Source organism: Arachis hypogaea, chromosome 1 (assembly GCF_003086295.3).
Source record: "Arachis hypogaea cultivar Tifrunner chromosome 1, arahy.Tifrunner.gnm2.J5K5, whole genome shotgun sequence".
Classification (NCBI taxonomy): domain Eukaryota; kingdom Viridiplantae; phylum Streptophyta; class Magnoliopsida; order Fabales; family Fabaceae; genus Arachis; species Arachis hypogaea.
In genome coordinates, this window is record NC_092036.1 from 107102036 (window position 1) to 107119630 (window position 17595).

General features: G+C 31.2%; 3 protein-coding genes across 10 annotated transcripts; 2 read left to right on the forward strand and 1 right to left on the reverse strand.

Moving 5' to 3' along the window:
- Positions 1-2659: 2659 nt before the first annotated feature.
- On the forward strand, positions 2660-5860 carry LOC112707947 (uncharacterized). 8 transcript variants are annotated; one of them, XM_072212106.1, is made up of 4 exons: positions 2779-3029; positions 3822-3861; positions 3974-5533; positions 5622-5860. In XM_072212106.1, the coding sequence occupies exon 3, from the start codon at positions 4501-4503 to the stop codon at positions 5494-5496; it is 996 nt and encodes a 331-aa protein (XP_072068207.1). In that variant the 5' UTR covers positions 2779-3029; positions 3822-3861; positions 3974-4500; the 3' UTR covers positions 5497-5533; positions 5622-5860. The 8 variants fall into 8 exon arrangements, with proteins under 8 accessions (XP_025615788.1, XP_025615805.1, XP_072068207.1 ...); XM_072212265.1 differs by having other exon boundaries at positions 3974-5519; XM_072212086.1 differs by having other exon boundaries at positions 4421-5533.
- A 1134-nt stretch (positions 5861-6994) lies between these two features.
- LOC112707965 (deSI-like protein At4g17486) lies at positions 6995-10228 on the forward strand. Its single transcript, XM_025760039.2, has 5 exons — positions 6995-7726; positions 8332-8619; positions 9201-9281; positions 9403-9558; positions 9955-10228. Exons 1-4 carry the CDS (start codon positions 7573-7575, stop codon positions 9540-9542), a joined length of 663 nt encoding a protein of 220 aa, XP_025615824.1. The 5' UTR covers positions 6995-7572; the 3' UTR covers positions 9543-9558; positions 9955-10228.
- Positions 10229-11169: 941 nt separating this feature from the next.
- Positions 11170-13088, reverse strand: LOC112707979 (probable receptor-like protein kinase At5g20050). The gene has a single exon (XM_025760049.3). It carries the CDS (start codon positions 12760-12762, stop codon positions 11389-11391), a length of 1374 nt encoding a protein of 457 aa, XP_025615834.1. The 5' UTR covers positions 12763-13088; the 3' UTR covers positions 11170-11388.
- Positions 13089-17595: the final 4507 nt, after the last annotated feature.

Here is a 17595-nt window from a genome sequence, read left to right on the forward strand (position 1 = left end):
TAAAAAGATCTTTTTATTTATTAATTATATTTGGATATAACCATATAAAAGTACTTTTTTGTTTATTTATTGCGTGAAAAATATTTTTTTTTTAAAAAAATTTAAAACAAGATGTAAATTGTAACTTCTCAAAAAGATGTTTTTTTTTTAAATTTTTCTAGTGCTTTTACTTTACTATTAGAAATTTACCAAACACGCTAAAAAATAAAAAAAGATATTTTTTCATTGAAAAAATAATTTTTTATCAACTTAATGGCGCCCAAACAAACAATATATTATTCCAAATAATACATTTAGGTATGATCTCTAATTTAATGCATCTCGCGATCTATACTAACTTGAATCAATAAAACTCTACATCCCAGCAAAATACTTAACCAAGTCTAATCAAGTTGTTATAACTGCTTTTCAAATCACGCACCTTCTCCTTCCCCTCCTCCTCCTCCTTCTCCTTTCAAATTCATGCACGCATGTTCTTCTTCTTCCCCTTTTCTTCTTCTTCTTCTTTCAAATTCGCGCACGCAAATTCTTCTTCTTCTCTGATGCTGCGCCTTCTTCCTCTTCTTTTTCTTTTTCATTATACTTCTTTTTCTTCTTCTTCCCTGATGTTGCGTTTTCTTCTTCTTTTTCATTATCTTTCTCTTTTGTTATCGTCATCACAAAAAATACCAATATTTTGCTAAAATCTTTAACGGTTCTGATTTTCTCTGGTGCCATCATTAAGTAATTTTGGTTCATTTCTTAGTTTATTTTGGTTCATTTGTGTGTTAAATTTGAGGTTCACTTTATGCTACTGATAAATATTGACCAAATTTTTTATTCCTTAAGTAATTTTGATTCATTTCTTAGTTTAATTGAAGTTCATTAAATCTAGAAATGAATTGGAAGTGTTTTTGTTGATGATTGATTTTTTTACTACTTATTCAAAATTGAACTAATTTCGGTTTATTTGTGTGTTAATTGAGATCCACTCGATGATTTTGATAAGTATTGACCAAATTTTTTAGCAAAGAAAAATAGAATTATTCAATTATTACTTTATTCAATTGCATTAGATTTCACTACATTCCATTCAATTAGTTCAATTTTGAACAAGCAGTAAAAAAATACTCAATCATCAACAAAAACACATCGAATTCATTTCTGAATCCAAATAAACCTCAAATAAACTAAACAATGAACCGAAATTACTTAAAGAATAAAAAAATTGGTCAATACTTACAGTAGCATCAAGTGAATTTCAATTGACATACAAATGAACCAAAATTAGTTCAGTTTTGAACAAGTAGTAAAAAAGACTCAATCATCAATAAAAATACATCCAAATTATTTTTGGATCCGAATGAATCTCAATTAAACTAAGAAATAAACCAAAATTACTTAAGGAATAAAAAAATTGGTCAATACTTAATAGCAGCATTAAGTAAATCTCAATTAATTCACAAATGAACGAAATTAGTTCAATTTTGAACAAGCAGTAAAAAAAGACTCAATTATCAACAAAATACATCGAATTCAATTCTAGATCCAAATGAACCTCAATTAAAAGAAGAAAAAGAAAAACGCAGCAACAATAACAGCAATAAAAGAACGACGATTCAGAAAAAAACACGCAAAAAAGAAGAAAAAATGCGAAAACAAAGAAGGAAGAATGTGAAAAAGAAGTAGAAATAACGCGAAGACGAAAAAGGATATATTTGTATTAGTGAAACGCGTGTGTATACACGCTGATATAATAAAAGTGGTTTTTGTTGAATTTTAAACTAATTTAATTAAATTTGGTTATAAAAAAAATTTAAATGTGTAACTAGACTAAACTTAAATATCAAAATTCTTATAAGTACAATCCTCTACTATTGAAAATAAAAAAAAAATTAAAAATATTAAAAACTTGAAATAAAAAAATTGTGACGACTTTGTATTTCTAACCTACTCTTAACTCAAAAGGACTAAATACTTCCGAACATAAACATTATCATGTATTACTATCCATGTATAAATGTTCCACTTTAGAGAAACTTAAAATTCTTACTCTTATTTTTTAGTTTAACGTTGATTTTGATGGTAATTTAGTAAAGTTTTTCTAACAACATTTATTTTGTGCGTTTTCACTCAACAGTTAAAAAAATAAACCTTTAGTGTATTTTCCTATAGAAAGTACGAAGATATATACTAATTTTATTTATTAAATGTGTATAATAAAAATAAATATTAGGTTCATCAAATTAAAAGTATTTATATTTTAATTAAAACATTTTAGATTTAAATTTTTAAAAATAACAATTTTTTATGGACATCGAATGTATCAAAACTCTTCTAATGTGTAAATAAAATAAATGTATTTGATATATTATAAGTAAAAATAATGATATTGTTCGTTGGGATTGAATTTTTCGGTTTCCAGAAATAAGATGGAATTCAATTTAAATGACTGTTTGAATTGAATGGTTTGAATGTGAATGTCAGTGAGAGAGCGTAGATGCACGCTCCAAGGAGACAGAGCGGTGAGGCGAATGTCAGTGACTCAGTGAGGTCTGAGGTGAGCGGCTCTACTCCCTCCCCAAACAAAACAAAAACGGCGCCGACTCATATACTAATCTTTTATTTCAAAAATAAATAAATCCATAAATATTACTAATTACTAATTAAACTAAAATTCGGAGGCAAATGTTTGGAATTTCGCCAGAACAAACATTTTAGCAAAATGCCACGAGCGAACCCTTCAGTGCCACGTCAGCAGCAAGTTCTACTTTTTATATGATTCTCTCTCTTTCTCTCACTTCTGCTCCTATAATTACCACATCTACCTTGTCACATTTTCTTCTCTTTCTCATTTTCTCTCTCCTCCTTCTCCCTCTTCTCTCTGTCTAGCTTCAGGAGCAACCAGCTCCAGCAGCACCCTTTCTCTGACTCTCCCTCCCTCTCTTCTCTGCTCCGAAAGCTAGAAGAGACTTGTTGCTTCGGACCTTCCAATCGCATCTACCGACTTTGATCTTCCTGAATCCCCGCCCCAGATTCCACCTTTTTTGGTAACTAACAAAAGCCCTAATTTTTTCCCTGTTACCTAATCGATTTCCGCTGGTTGGGGTTATGTACCCAAAGTTCTAATATTTTTTAGGTTTTGTATCTGGGTTTCGATCGGCTTTGCTAATTGTTGTATGGGCAAGTTGGAAATGATTTTGTGTGTTCTGGACTTTGTCTGATGACGGACTTTTTTTGGACTTTGTTTCTGCTTCTAATAGGGGTTTCTGCGTTTTGCTTTGTGTAAATTGTTTCTTTGTATTTTTGTTGTTTTAGCGCGGCTTTAGTGGTACTCGAGGGTTTCTGTGGTGGTTGTTTTTCGGGTTGCTTCGAGAGTTCGATTGTTGTGCTCCTAGCTCTATTGTAACTTTTTTTTTTGTTTTTTAATTATTTATGTCGGTGTTTATAATTCACAGAGACAGAGGTTATCTAATATGCAGTGTTAAGCTCGTCTCATGGTTTCGATATATCCCTTAAACATTGTGAAATTAACCTTTGTTTTATGAACTGTTGGTCTAATTTACTACTAGAGCTATGTTAGGACTTTGCAATTCATGTTGAATCATTTGAATCTTCATTTTGTATTGTGGATTTGGCCTCTGTGTCATTTCATATTAGTTTCCTACATATTGTATGACAAAATTGAAAGGACTGATGTTATACATCCATCTGTACAACTGTAACATAGTTGTTGTATATTCTGAAGTTAATGTGTATTGATGATCACTATGCAAAAAAGACTCCTTTTCTTCCAATATGATCATCGCTGCATCTTTTGTCTTGTTCTTCTGATGGTGCAGGCTGGAGTTATGCTTATTAAGCTGGAAAATGTGTACAAATGCAAGTACATAATTTCATGAAAAGTGATATTGCATATGCTATTCAATAGAGTTTGTATTTGGTGAATGAACATGTGATATAATCTAAATTTGTTATGTGATGATATATAAAGATTGCAGAAACATGCCATTTCACAGTGGATGGGGGTAATATGACGCAAGGCGGCAAAAAGTGATAATACAGATATGTTTTGTGTTGTATGGCTGAATTATATAATCTGGTTCCAGTTGAATAAGTTAACCTCTGAGGCATACTTTTATGTGATTATAACTATAACATAAGTTACAGCATTTGGAATGCTGCTAATAATATAGTGCATATTTTTCTGTGCTTAACTGATTATATTATTTAATGATCTTAGCCCTCTCGTTCATCTTAATGACAACTAATCCTACTTGTTAGATAGACACTGATACTGAACCTTGTCTGTTCATATCTAATGATTATGCATGTCATGCTGAATGTCTTTTGGGTTCTGTTGCTTTCAACTTGTATAAATTAATACAGTATTATTTTTCAGTTTTACCTATTTTTTTATATTGATGTCATCTATATGTAGATCCAAGTCTATTTGATTGTGTTCGTGCCGGTGGTGAAGATCACCTTAGTATATTTATTAAACGACATTGAATATTCAGAATGCCAAAGGAGAGAAGAGATAGGTCTTTGTCGCATGATAGTACCAGAACATCACCTTATCCAAGCAGCTCTAGCCGAGTCCGAAGATCGGCTCCTAAAAGTACTTTTGAATCTGAGGAAAACGTTAAAGAATGGGAGGACGCTAGATGTCCAGTCTGCATGGAGCATCCTCACAATGCTGTTCTCCTCATATGTTCATCGCATGAAAAGGGCTGCCGCCCTTATATGTGCAATACTAGCTATCGCCACTCAAATTGTCTTGATCAGTTCTGCAAGTCATTTGCTGAAACCTCTTCAGCGCCTCCTCAAGTAGAATCTCAGTTAGAAAGTCAAATTTCAAGCCCAAATTCATCTCATGTCCAAAGTACTGAAGCAAATACCGATGATACGCAAGAAGAAAGAAGTGAAGGATTTGTGACAATGCAATCTTTAGAAGAGGGGACTGAAAAACCAAAGCTAGTATGCCCTCTATGTAGAGGGCACATAAAGGAATGGAAAGTGGTGGAGGCTGCTCGTCATTTCATGAACGAAAAATCAAGGAGCTGTTCTTGTGAGACTTGCACCTTTACTGGGACATATACAGATCTCAGGAAGCATGCAAGAATCGAGCATCCTCTTGTACGTCCATCGGCAGTAGACCCAGAGCGTCAGCGGAACTGGAGGAGGTTGGAACGACAGAGGGATCTTGGCGACCTGCTTAGCACTCTGCAGACTTCCTTTGGAGAGAACAGGGCTGATGATGGTCTTCCTCCCATAGATGATGGTGGTTTGCTGGCTGTGTTTTTCCTTATTCTTCAACCTGCATCCGTGTCTCGTGGTGGTGCTACAGGAACTAGACTCCAAATGCGTATAAGGAGACCTAGGCTCTGGGGGGAAAGCTATGAAGGGGAATCTGGATCTGCATCTAGAGATGATGCAAATGAGTCTTCGGATGGAGGATCAGATAATAGAAGGCGTCGTGTCCGTAGACGGATGAATCCCGAGGATCAGCAATGATGTGGAAAATATTTGCATTATTTGTAAGAGTTCCCAAGTGGGTGTCCCCTCTGATCCTTTCCCCTTTTCTTGCTCTTAGCATATTCAGAGATAGGCATGAATCATGAGACTTTTGTTTGTTGCAGGTGGAAGGAAAGGAGAAGGGGGAGGAGTTATCGGCTTTGATGCTCGAATATGCTCCATGATTGTGCAACAATTCTGGGTTTGCATTGCTGATTGTCAGGGGATGAAGAAAAAGACGTTACTCGCCGGTGATTCGGTGATATCTGTATATTTAGCATTTTTATCCTTCCCAATCTGTGCTGCTATTTCTCGAGGATTTTGAACTAATGAGTTTGAAATAAAAATCTACTGTTGTCTTCAATAAGTTCTTTTACTCATTGTCTTGTTGCCTGCTTTTGCCTCTAGCAATTGCTAGTTGCTAGTTACTAGTTACTAGTTGCTGCCATCAAGTGTAGAAAACCATTCTATGTGCTATACCTGAACTGTTGAGGTGTGTAGTAGAGGAATAATTTCTCTTATTAAGTGCTCCGCAAGAACGTTTCAACGTGATGCAAATCTTTAGGTGTCAATGATTGCCAGTGATTTATAGTAACGATTAGTGTCACTGACAGTTTGTGTAATAAATTTTCTATTTTATAACAATAAACAAGAAGGGGCATGATCACAGATTCAGTCAGCCGGTAGCCAATAGCACAAAAGCAAATTTTATCCATTGAAGTATAGCCGAATAAATGTGGAGGAGGTTTCAATAGGACTTGATTGCCAAAGATATGATAATAATGAAGTCAAGTCATTATTCATTAAACAAACGGGTAGAGGCCTAGAGGGAGCAAAGAATATTCATAAAGACTAAAAAAGTATTTGAGTATTAATAAAGAAATTAATTTTGATGTATCGTTAGTATAAAATAGTTTTTTGGTATAAAATAGTTTTATATGTGTATTAAATACTAATTAATTTTTATATGTGCATTAAATTATGTAATAGCATGTTAGTAAAAATAACATGAATCATATAAATGATCATTTAAAAATTTAATGTTATTTTATACTTTAGCTAAATTGGTAATTTTTTTATATAATTTTTTTGATAAATAACTTTATCTTGTCTTTAAAGCATACGTTAATTATATCTTAAAAATATTTTTTAAAAAAGTGTTTATCTATTTTGGACACATTATGTTAAATTTTTTTTATTGAAAATATAAAAAAATTTGAATTTTTAATATATTTATTTTGTATTTATTAAATAAAAATATTTAAAATTCTTTATTCATGGTAAGTAAAGATACATATTAGCTAAAGTTTTTAAAACAAATAAAGAGGGAAAAAAGAGTTTCAAAAGAAAACAAAGATGTACCACTTAAACAAAAAGAATTAGTGCTTATTCGGTTTACCTCTCAAGTCTCAATAGTAGAACTGGAGGCTATAATAAATTTTGGAGAGATATCAATTTGTATGGCTCTTTTTAATTCTCTCAAAATTAATTTTGAGGTATCTAAAAGTATTTTTCAGTTGAATTATCACTATATTACCACTACATCTACAATTACTCATTATCTCTTACAATTATGTACAGTAAAGTAGTTATTTACACAATATTTTTATTTTTAAAAGTAGTTATCTTATCCAAATAAAAAATCATTTATTTTATGAAAGAAATCCTACAAAAGAAAAGGCCAATTATTTCAACTTACTCGATTCAATCATAAATTTCCCAACAGTAAAACGAATGAGGCAAACAAGAAAAAGTTAAAAAATTTGTTTTATTGATTGATTTTTAAATTTGTTTACAAGAATCCGAATCCAGCAGGAGCGCCTCCCTGTCGATCTGAAAGAAGAAAAGCAAAGAAAGTCGTTTAACCTTACAATTAAGTTAAGGTTTAGGGTTAAGCTTGTGCGTGATTTTGTTTGTTGAATTCAAGGTTCCTTTTTGACAGGGACAGGAGGTGGATCTGTGTCTATTCTCCAAGAATTTCATTTCTTTCCCCACTCCCATCTCCATGCCCATGTCAATAATCGATTGATTCCTTGAAACCATATCACATCATATCTATACTTGTTTGGTTTAAGAATGGGTACGGAGAAGAAGAAAGAGAAGGCGTCGAACTCGAATTGCGGCGGTGATGGTGATGGCTCGGCGGTTGTGTTGAATGTGTACGATCTGACTCCTATCAACAATTACATGTATTGGTTTGGACTTGGAATCTTCCACTCTGGCATTCAAGGTCCTCTCTTTTCTCTTTCTTGCTTTATTGTTCTTAGCACCACATTCAATTCATGGCACATTAATGTTGCGTTTTCTGGTTCGGATCTTCTTGGACTAAACCGGAGTTTACTCCCCTTCCGCTTCAAGATCCCAACTTGGAAATGCTCCCCTTTGATTAAAACAAGCTAAGCTACTCAATATGAGATAGTTGCTTTGAATGATTTGATTGAAGCCTTGGGAATCCGCATCTACCATAGAATTTTGACTTTATGTACTACAATGATTCATATGTGGCTAGTGTGTTTGGTGCTGGATTTCATTTGTCTAAATTTGGGTTATGGATGATTGAGAATCTGTGTTCAACAAATATATAATCAAGAAGGAATGAGTGTTTATGAATTTAATAAATTTATCTGTTTCATATACAGCTGTAGATCGTTTAGTGAATTCTTCCGGATAAGCATGGCGTTTTGCATTATTTGTTTGGAAAGAATTATTCATGTTGGCATTCAGACTTGTTCTGAAGAATATTAAGATTCTTTCACCTATGAACTCTTTTGTTCTGAATTTCTATGTTGTTTTAACTGATACAAGGCTTATTTTTCTTTCTTTTCTCTCTAATAGTGCATGGTAAGGAGTATGGATTTGGAGCCCATGACTTCCCAGCTAGTGGAGTCTTTGAAGTGGAGCCACGGAATTGTCCTGGATTTATATATAGAACTTCGATCACTTTGGGCCATACAAATATGAATTCTTCTGATTTCCGGACATTTATTGAGAATATGGCCTGTGAGTATCATGGGGATACTTATCACCTTATCTCTAAGAATTGTAACCATTTTACGGATGATGTTTCGTTGAGATTAATTGGAAAACCAATCCCAGGTTGGGTGAATCGGCTTGCCAAGCTAGGTAAAGCCATAAGAGAAATTCTCAAGTTAGCTTTCTTTATACCTCCTATGTTTATATTTATCTTCCTGAATTTATTATTAATTAGTAAGACGTTGCTTTCAGCTTTATATTTTTCTCTCTTGCAGCTGAAATTAAATATCCAGCATTAATCTTCTATTTATCCAGTGCTTCTTATTTATGAAGTTTAAATTTTTCCTAAAATTTGACTTGAAATAGAAATTGGAAAAAAAGGAAAAACTTTCTCTCGAAATAGTGTCCACGTATAAGGTCCATAATATCTGCATTTCTTCAAGTTATGTTCAGGGAAGGAATTGTTTCCTCTGAACATATAACTATAACTGTTATTCTGTCTATCTGGAAAAAGGTTTCTTTTCGAAGAATAACTAGTCTTTAGAAAATTTATCATGTTAGAATGATAGCAGTTTTTTGGGCAATGGATCCAATCTACTACACCCTTTTCTCTCTTCTACTTCTCTTCTGCACTTTTGACATCATATACACCCAATTCCAGCACACCATTATGGCATATATAAACATAATGATCATAAATCTAAGTTAGTCTTCTGTTGAAAAAATTTCAGGTGCTTTGTGCAGTTGTCTACTTCCTGAAAGTCTTCAAGTAACTAGTGTTAAACAGCTACCTGAATACCATGAATGCTCAGGTGTGTATATATTCTTGTTCCTTAAAATTTTCACGTCCAGCATTATCTCGAAACATGGAAATTTCGAACTTGTTAATATTTGTAACTACTTATGCTGCCAATTTTTGGTGACTCTTTGCAGATGACGAATTCGTTGAATCCCTCTCAACGGCAACACCCCGTGAGTCAACAGAAATAGATGATGAACCAGAAAAGCACCTTCTGTCACCATCATCTAGAACTGAGGATGTTACTTTCATTAAAGAGACCCCAGTAAAGTGAATATGTTGTGTTTGAGGTGAGAAACTGCCTGGTTAATACAGGATGTGCTCCCTTGAATAGTTATCCATTTGATTTGCAGTGATTCTTTTCTCACAATGTTCTCACTCTTCCATTGTTTTCTGCATTCTAGTTGGTTCATTTATCATAGCTAAAGAATCCAAGCTACATAGTGCTATGTTGCATTTTGTGTATAAAAAAGGTTTTTGTGTGAGGCTTATTTGTGTTTCATTTTCCCCCCTTTTTTATTTTATTTTTTTAGTTGGAAAATGGGGTGGGGGATTATTGGGGCTTTGAAGTATGTAATGTAAATGAATTCCACTTTTGGGAACTGTATGATTTATGGAATATTGTTTTTCTAAGTAGATAAGCCACTTTGATTGATTGATTTTTGTGACAAATCTTTCAAGCACAGATGTGAATGCTTTCCTGCACAATAGTAAAAGAAAGAACTGCCCTCTGCAAGCATGTGAGGGTCAGAAATCCATTTTCTTTCTAGAAACTTCTGTTATTTAGGTTGGTGAAGGGAAAGATGGTTGCAGCTTACAGTTTGGTGAATTACATGTACTCACGAGTTTCAATTATAGAAAACTATTATTGCATTGTAATATGTTGAATGTCTGTTATGGCCATGTTTATTTTTTACATAAATCTGATCAATATATCTTGCAGCCATTTTTTTTGGTAAAGTATGGAGTCATCAGTCATTATTGATAGATAGGCGATTTACATTTTACAATCTGTTGGGAAATTCTCATGGAAAATTACTATACGTATATTGATATTTACTCTAAAATCATGCAACATGTTAGAATTTGTACTTGATTTGATGGTCATTATTTACTAGCCAGCGCCTTTTTGAGATATTGTTAGATACTCTTTTATTAATAGTAGTACTATAATTCTTGACATATGGATCCTTGTGATCATTGGACCCTGTTTATCTGGCAACGGCTCAACAAATATACGCTTTCTTCCCACTCCAAAATATATTTGTCAATGGAGTTTGAGGAGTAATAAACACAATGAGTCAACACTTACTCAGTTACTCTTACAAGTAAAGGTTTTCAAATTTCAACTATTAGATCGTTTATCCATGAATTAATTATGGTAAGTAAAATACAAGAATTGACTTATTCATAGAATTTTTTTTTTTAACTCTATTATTAAAATATCGTCGGTTAAATATACAAATTAAAATATGTATCAATATAGTTTGTTGGTAGATATGTTATTATTATTCGAAACGAAGTCAATACAAAAGTCATTATCAAGTAGTAGTATAGAATATATCTCTTATTAAAATTGGACAACAAAATAATGCGGAATGGCGGTTGGCTGTTGCACCACCTAATTTCTATTTTTTCTTAGTCGCATGTTTGCAAGGATAGACTGGTTCCATTCATTTTACTGGTATTATATTTACAAGGGTTAAAAAATATGTTCTTCTATAATAAATATAACTATATAAGACACTGTCGGCAATAGATTCGGTCAAATGAACCTTCAAGCCATTGACAAAATAACAATGCCGGAACTGATGACTCATGAACATTGTATTTCACGATGAGAGAAAGCAAGTATTCATGGGGAAAAAAAGAAATAACCTATGTATATAACTATATATAAATTTCTCACTTAAAAAAGCTGTAGAACTAAGTTTCAATTTATAGAATCAAAATTAAACCAAAAGTAATTAAAAAAAAAAGAAAGTCCCTCAAGTTTAAACTATGTTTGGACTAGAAAAGGTTGTGAATTAACTGGTAAAGTTAAAAAAATTTATAAGATTATGGGGAAGTGGAATTCTATACAAGTTTACCTAAAGCCTTTCTTGATTGCAGCTTAATAACTATCTACCAGATAGAATAGTGGTAGTTCCCATTGAGTAGGTTGATGAACAATCTTCATGACTAGACATAGATGTCAATAACCTTGCCATGTTATTCTGATTGTGATCCAGCACTGCAGGGTTATCTTCATCTTCAGATATCAAATCAACAAGCACCATTCTACTATCTGGTGGCTCCTCAACTGTGACACGCCCTTCAAGCATATCAGCAACTTGTGCCATACTAGGCCTCATTCGTGGCCTCTCTTGTATGCACCACAATGCAACATTCACCAACCTAACCACCTCACTCTCCTCAACACCACCACCCCCCTCCACCAGTAATCTCTCATCCACAATCTCCATCAACTTCCCTTCCCTCACTTTCTCATTCACAATCTTTGGAAAAAACTGCAACTTCTTCTTACTCTTGTCCTTTGGATCTTCCACCTTACAAACATTCCTTCTCCCTCCAATCATCTCCAACAAAACCATCCCATAGCTATAGATATCAGTCTTCTCCGAAACCCCTCTTTCCAAGAGCCACTCAGGCGCTAAATACCCTCTTGTTCCTCTCAATGTTGTCATAACTTGACTAACATCCTTTCCAACCAGCTTCGAAAGCCCGAAATCCGCCACAACTGCTCTGTAACCCTCATCTAAGAGTATATTCTCTGGCTTCACATCAAGGTGAAGAATCCTTGCCCTGCAATCATGGTGGAGGTAGCTAAGTCCTTTCGCCACATCGATTGCCACTTTGTACCTTAAGCTCCAAGGCAAACACCCTCCAACTCTTCTTCTACTATTGTCACTTTCCTTTTTCGGAAAAATCCAAGAATCTAACGAACCGTTTGATATGTACTCGTAAACAAGGTACCTTGGTGAAGAAGGAGCATTGCAGTAACCATATAAACGCACGAGGTTGACGTGTTGAACGCTAGCAATGGCTGCAACCTCTGATCTGAACTCTCTTTCGCCTCTTTCGGCTCCGTCGTCGATTCGCTTCACGGCAACGGAAGTTCCGTCGCTGAGGATCCCTTTGAAGACCGTTGCGGAGGAGCCTTTTCCAAGAAGTGCTTGAAAACCGTCGGTTGCTTCCTCGAGCTCCGTGTAACGGAATTTAGTTGGGACGCCCGCCACTTTGCGCAAGAAGCTGTACTCTATTCGGAGCTCTCTCCCTTCTGACTTGAACCGTGACTCTAACTGCTTCCTCCGTTTGTTGTAACGGTTTCTGATTAGGACGAAGGAGAAGATGGCCACGATCACGGCCACGTCAGCACCGCATATGAGGAAGAAGGCCTTTGAGAGCTTCAACGCGATGCGAGCAACCATGATCACTATGATCAGTGTTACCACTGATACGATGGCTATTGTGTTGACTTTTTTGTCCTCCATTAACAACGCTTCATTGCTTTCCTTTTTCTTTTCGTTTCAAAGCTTGAAGAGCAAACGAGAGAAACGGTCCTCGTATTAATCAGTTTATTGCAGAAGAAAATGTGTCACTTGTAGATTTAAATATATAATATTTGGTTAGTGAAGAAACAGATAAAAAGATGATACTATTATATTCCTTTTAGAGTATTTGATTATTATTAGTTTATTAAAGATTAGAAGCAACCTAGAAATTGAAGGTAAATTGGGTAATGCGGCTTTATTAGAGAGAAAAGACATAAAGAAAATGGTGGCCGCGGTTGCAATATTTAGAGTGACGACCAAAGAATTATGACAAGCGTGTGCTTTTTTATTTGGTCAATAAATGAGTTCCCTAATGATAGTGAAGAGTAGAGACGGGGAATTTTATGCCCTTTCTTTGTATACAGCGTGGCTTTTAGTTTGGTCAAAAGTTGAGTTCTCCACCCCACTATGACTTTTTGTAAGTATTGGTGAATGTTACAATACTCCCCTTATGTTTGGAATTTTAAAATTTCTCTATATTATTAATATTGTAATGTGTGTTGGCATAATTTTCTATCAGATATTCTATTAATAGAGCTTTTATTATATATTGATAACATCATCAAACAATTAATACCAACAAATTATATTTTTTAAAAAAATTAATATTAAAAAAATTAATACTAACATAAAATATACTTTTAAATAAAAACCATAAAATAATCATAAAATATTAATCTCCCATCTCTACTTATTAAGCAACGTTTTTTTTAATTAGTATTTTATTATTGTTAATTTTTTTATTGAAATAAAATAAAAAAATTATTGTTTCCCATAACAATTTTTTATTTTTATCTTTTAAAATTTATTTTGTTTTAGAATTTCATAAACTCATTACAATACGATCTAAATCGTATTGATATATTTTTATTTTTATTTAATCTAATTTTATTCACATAATTTAAAATTTAAAATTATAAAATTATAAAATTTAAATTTAAATAAATATAATTTAATTAATAACTTAATTTAATTTGATAAAAATAAACGTATTCGTATTATTATACTTATATGATTAATTATATTTATTCAATTTTAAAAAATAACTATTTAAAATCGTTAATTATAAATTAAAAAAAGTAATATACTCATATTATTTTTAATACGATTACGTTTACAATACTCCTTAATAATTTGGTGAATTAACAGTGTATAAAGTCTTTAATTATTTAATAAATTAATACTCCATATATTTTTATTTTTAAATTAGTTTTTTGCAGTTAAAATTTCTATTTTTTTATATTTATTTTACCTCTTCTGCTTTACATCTCTTTCATCATTTCTATTGTCGCGTCACCGTCTCGGAGCCGCTTCGTCTTGGCTTAGTGTTTCGCAGGCTGCAACCGTACCCACGTCGTAGTTGTCTTCTCTTCATCGTGGTTACTCTTTTGGTTGCTCTGTTTAGCTTATCTTAAATCAATTCATATATTCTTGATCTGTTCTTTTATTGTGGATATGTTCTTGTTCCTATTTTTCAAATTTTTGTTGCAAATAGAATATTTTTAGGATATTTTAGAATTTTTATCCCTTATTTTAATTTTTCTGTTCTTCTATTCTAAATATGTTTTGAAATTGTCTTCAATTTTTGCGCCTATTTTAATTGTTCTGGTTTTTTATTTTTCTCCTATTTTAATATTTTAAATTATAATTCAAAATTTTATTTTCTAACTCATTTAAGCAATATAATCCTAAAAGAACATATTAATATTTAAACTTAATACTAAATAATATATTTGATTCTATTAATTAAATTTAAATTCACATCCCCGTGTTGTTTCTTTTATTTACCAAAGATAAAAAATTTAAATTTAAATTTTTATTTTTTAATTTAATAAAACAACTTTAACTATTTAAAGAGTATTTTTATCATTTAAAATTATATGAAAAGTGCATTTTAGTCTTTTAAAATCAAATTTAAATTTTAACATTATAAATTTATTAAAGAGTAAAGTACTGTTTTTGTCCCCAACATTTGGGATAAGTCTCAAAGTTATCCCTAATGTTTAAATCGTCTTATTTAAGTCCCTAACATTTTAAAATTGACTCAATATTGTCCTGTTGTTAGGGATCTGTTAACAGAATTGACGACGAGACAAAATTGAGACTATTCTAAAATGTTAGGGACATAAATAAGACGAAAACGTTGGGACAAAAATAATAGATAGAAGTAAATTTTAATTTTATCCTTCAATAATATCAATTTTTTATGGTACATAGTTATTTAATTATTTTTTAATCACATCTAAGTAAATTACACTTAATTACATTACTTTCATTCTAAATAAATTTATTTTTTATAATTTTATTTTTAAATATTTTTACTCTTAAACATTAAAGAATTTCGACACATTAGAGACAAAAGGTACAATTTATACTTTATTGTATATGTATTATTTTTTTCTTTTTTGCAAGTTTATGTACTAGTCATTTTACAAAAATTTCATAATGAGTAAAAATCTTTAAGAGTAAAATTATAAAAAAATAAATTTATTTAGAATAAAAGTAATGTGATTAAATTTAATTTACTTAGATGTGGTTAAAAAAATAATTGAATAACGATGTACCATAAAAAATTGATATTATTGAAAGATAAAATTAAAATTTAATTTTATGTATCGTTTTTGTCTCCAACATTTTCGTCTTATTTAATTTTCTAATGTTTAAAAATCGTCTCAATTTTGTACGGCCGTCAATTCTGTTAACAAATCCCTAATGGCAGGACAACATTGAGCCAGTTTTAAAATGTTAGAGAGTTAAATAGGACGATTTAAATGTTAGGGACAATTTTAGGACTTACCCTAAACGTTGATAACAAAAATAATACTTTACTCTTTATTAAATGATATCAATCCAAATTAGAATTTGATTTTTAAATAAAATAAAAAAATTTCTGCAATGAAAAAAAATATAAATAAAAAAAGGTGAATGATAATTAAAGTGAGATTAGGGTTAGATAAAAATTATATAATTTGTTGTTAGATTAATTGTTTGAGCTTGTAAGTCGGTGTTAATTTTTAAAAGGGTATTTTTATCTTTATAAAATTATCTATGAGAATATTTGATAAATTAAAATTTAAAATTTTATTTTTTAATTCATTTAAAAAAAATTAATCCTAAAATAATTTTTATTGTTTAAATTTCTAATTTTTTGATGCATGTAAATAACGTCTATACCAAAAAGATATTTTTGTCTTTTTATTAATATCTAAATAAATATTTTATAATTTTTAAATTAATTTTTTAAAAAGATAATTTTATCTTTTTAAATTTAAATATAATTTTTTATTTTTATTCTTTTTAAAATTAAATTAAATTTTTAATTCAAATTAAATAACTTTAATTTTAAAAAACTTTTAGTCTTTTAAAATTAAAAACGTCTTATTTATTTGTTTAATATTAATACCCGTTTAATTTTTAAATCTTTTATAATAATGTTATAATAATCTTTTTTTAAATGTTATAATTGTTTAATATGAATAATATTAATCCAAAATATAATGGGCTTAAAATGGTCCAAATTAAAATAATAATCTTAGTCCAAAGAGATTTTAAATAAAAAAGACAAAAAAAATATAAGAGTTAAGTGTTAACTTTTGTTTAACTCTTTAAAAAGAGTTTTGATACTCAAAGATTTAAGGAGCATTGAATCAGGCGCCAAGTATTTGCTAATAAAGTTATATTTTCTAGTCTTAGTTAATTCTTATCATCTTTTCACTGTTATGGCTTATCTTCTCTATGTTCAATTATGGACTCTTTCTCCAAACTGAGAGTAATTTTGAACTTTATTACATTCGTACGCGATGCTGCCCTCAGCTATAAATACAATTTATAATTTTATATGTTTTTGGGCTTCGTCTACTGAACAGATTTCATTTTTTTTTCAATGTCAAACTTCCTTTTTATTTCAGACTTCTTGCTTTGTCTAACCTTATATTATATTAGCAAAAACGCTGAAGCTTCTTAATTTAACTCTTAAATGCTTATGTATACAATCTGAATACAAGTGACCGCAAGTGTTTGTTCTTTTAATCTTTTTCTTGTTTCTTGTTTCTTTTTTATTGGAAACACATACAAACACACCCACGCCAGACACCATGGGAAAAATCGGTTCGCCTCTTTTTTTTTTTTTTTTTTTCCTATTGGAGGAAGGGGGTTTTGATGTAACTTGCATGTTTGAGTTGTAATGATCCATCAAGTTTCTTTTTTTAGTCATGCATCAAGTTTTATTTGGGTTATGACGCTGAAGCTTTGTTGTTGCTTTCTTGATTTGGGCTTCCATCTTCTGATGAGCCCAAAGAATATCATGTTTTGGGTTGATTAATCCAGATTATATAACAAAAACAAAAACCCTAGATCAAGTCCCAAAACAAACATTACATGGAAAAAAAGAATATCATGGTTATTAAAAAATAATAAATCAGACCATAATTTTTTTTTTGAATAAATTCAGGATAAAAATACAAATAAATAACAACTTGCGGTTCCAAAAAGGAGGTTGTCACTTGTCAGTGTCTCTGTTTGGAGTTGGACTTTCATAGTTATGATAGTTTGATCCATATTTCGTTACATTTAGACTTGAATATCATAGTTAATGTAACTCTCTTCTATTTCCATAGGTATGATTAAGTTTAGAATTCAGAAAATGTAGTTTGAAATTAAAAACAAAGCATGTTATGGTAGAAATTTCCCCTACATTAAAACCTTTGCTAGCTACCTAAGTTGTTAGAAACCTGTACGCTTGTCAAAGGAAATAAAATTTAACACGTATTTGAA

Excerpts from the sequence above, each read along its gene's own strand:
- LOC112707979 (XM_025760049.3), bottom strand. The coding sequence starts at position 12,762 with ATGGAGGACAAAAAAGTCAACACAATAGCCATCGTATCAGTGGTAACA.
- LOC112707965 (XM_025760039.2), top strand. The coding sequence starts at position 7,573 with ATGGGTACGGAGAAGAAGAAAGAGAAGGCGTCGAACTCGAATTGCGGC. Across the intron at positions 8,620-9,200 it reads GAATCGGCTTGCCAAGCTAG|GTGCTTTGTGCAGTTGTCTA; the intron begins GTAAAGCCATAA and ends AAAAAATTTCAG. Across the intron at positions 9,282-9,402 it reads TGAATACCATGAATGCTCAG|ATGACGAATTCGTTGAATCC; the intron begins GTGTGTATATAT and ends GACTCTTTGCAG.
- LOC112707947 (XM_025760003.2), top strand. The coding sequence starts at position 4,501 with ATGCCAAAGGAGAGAAGAGATAGGTCTTTGTCGCATGATAGTACCAGA.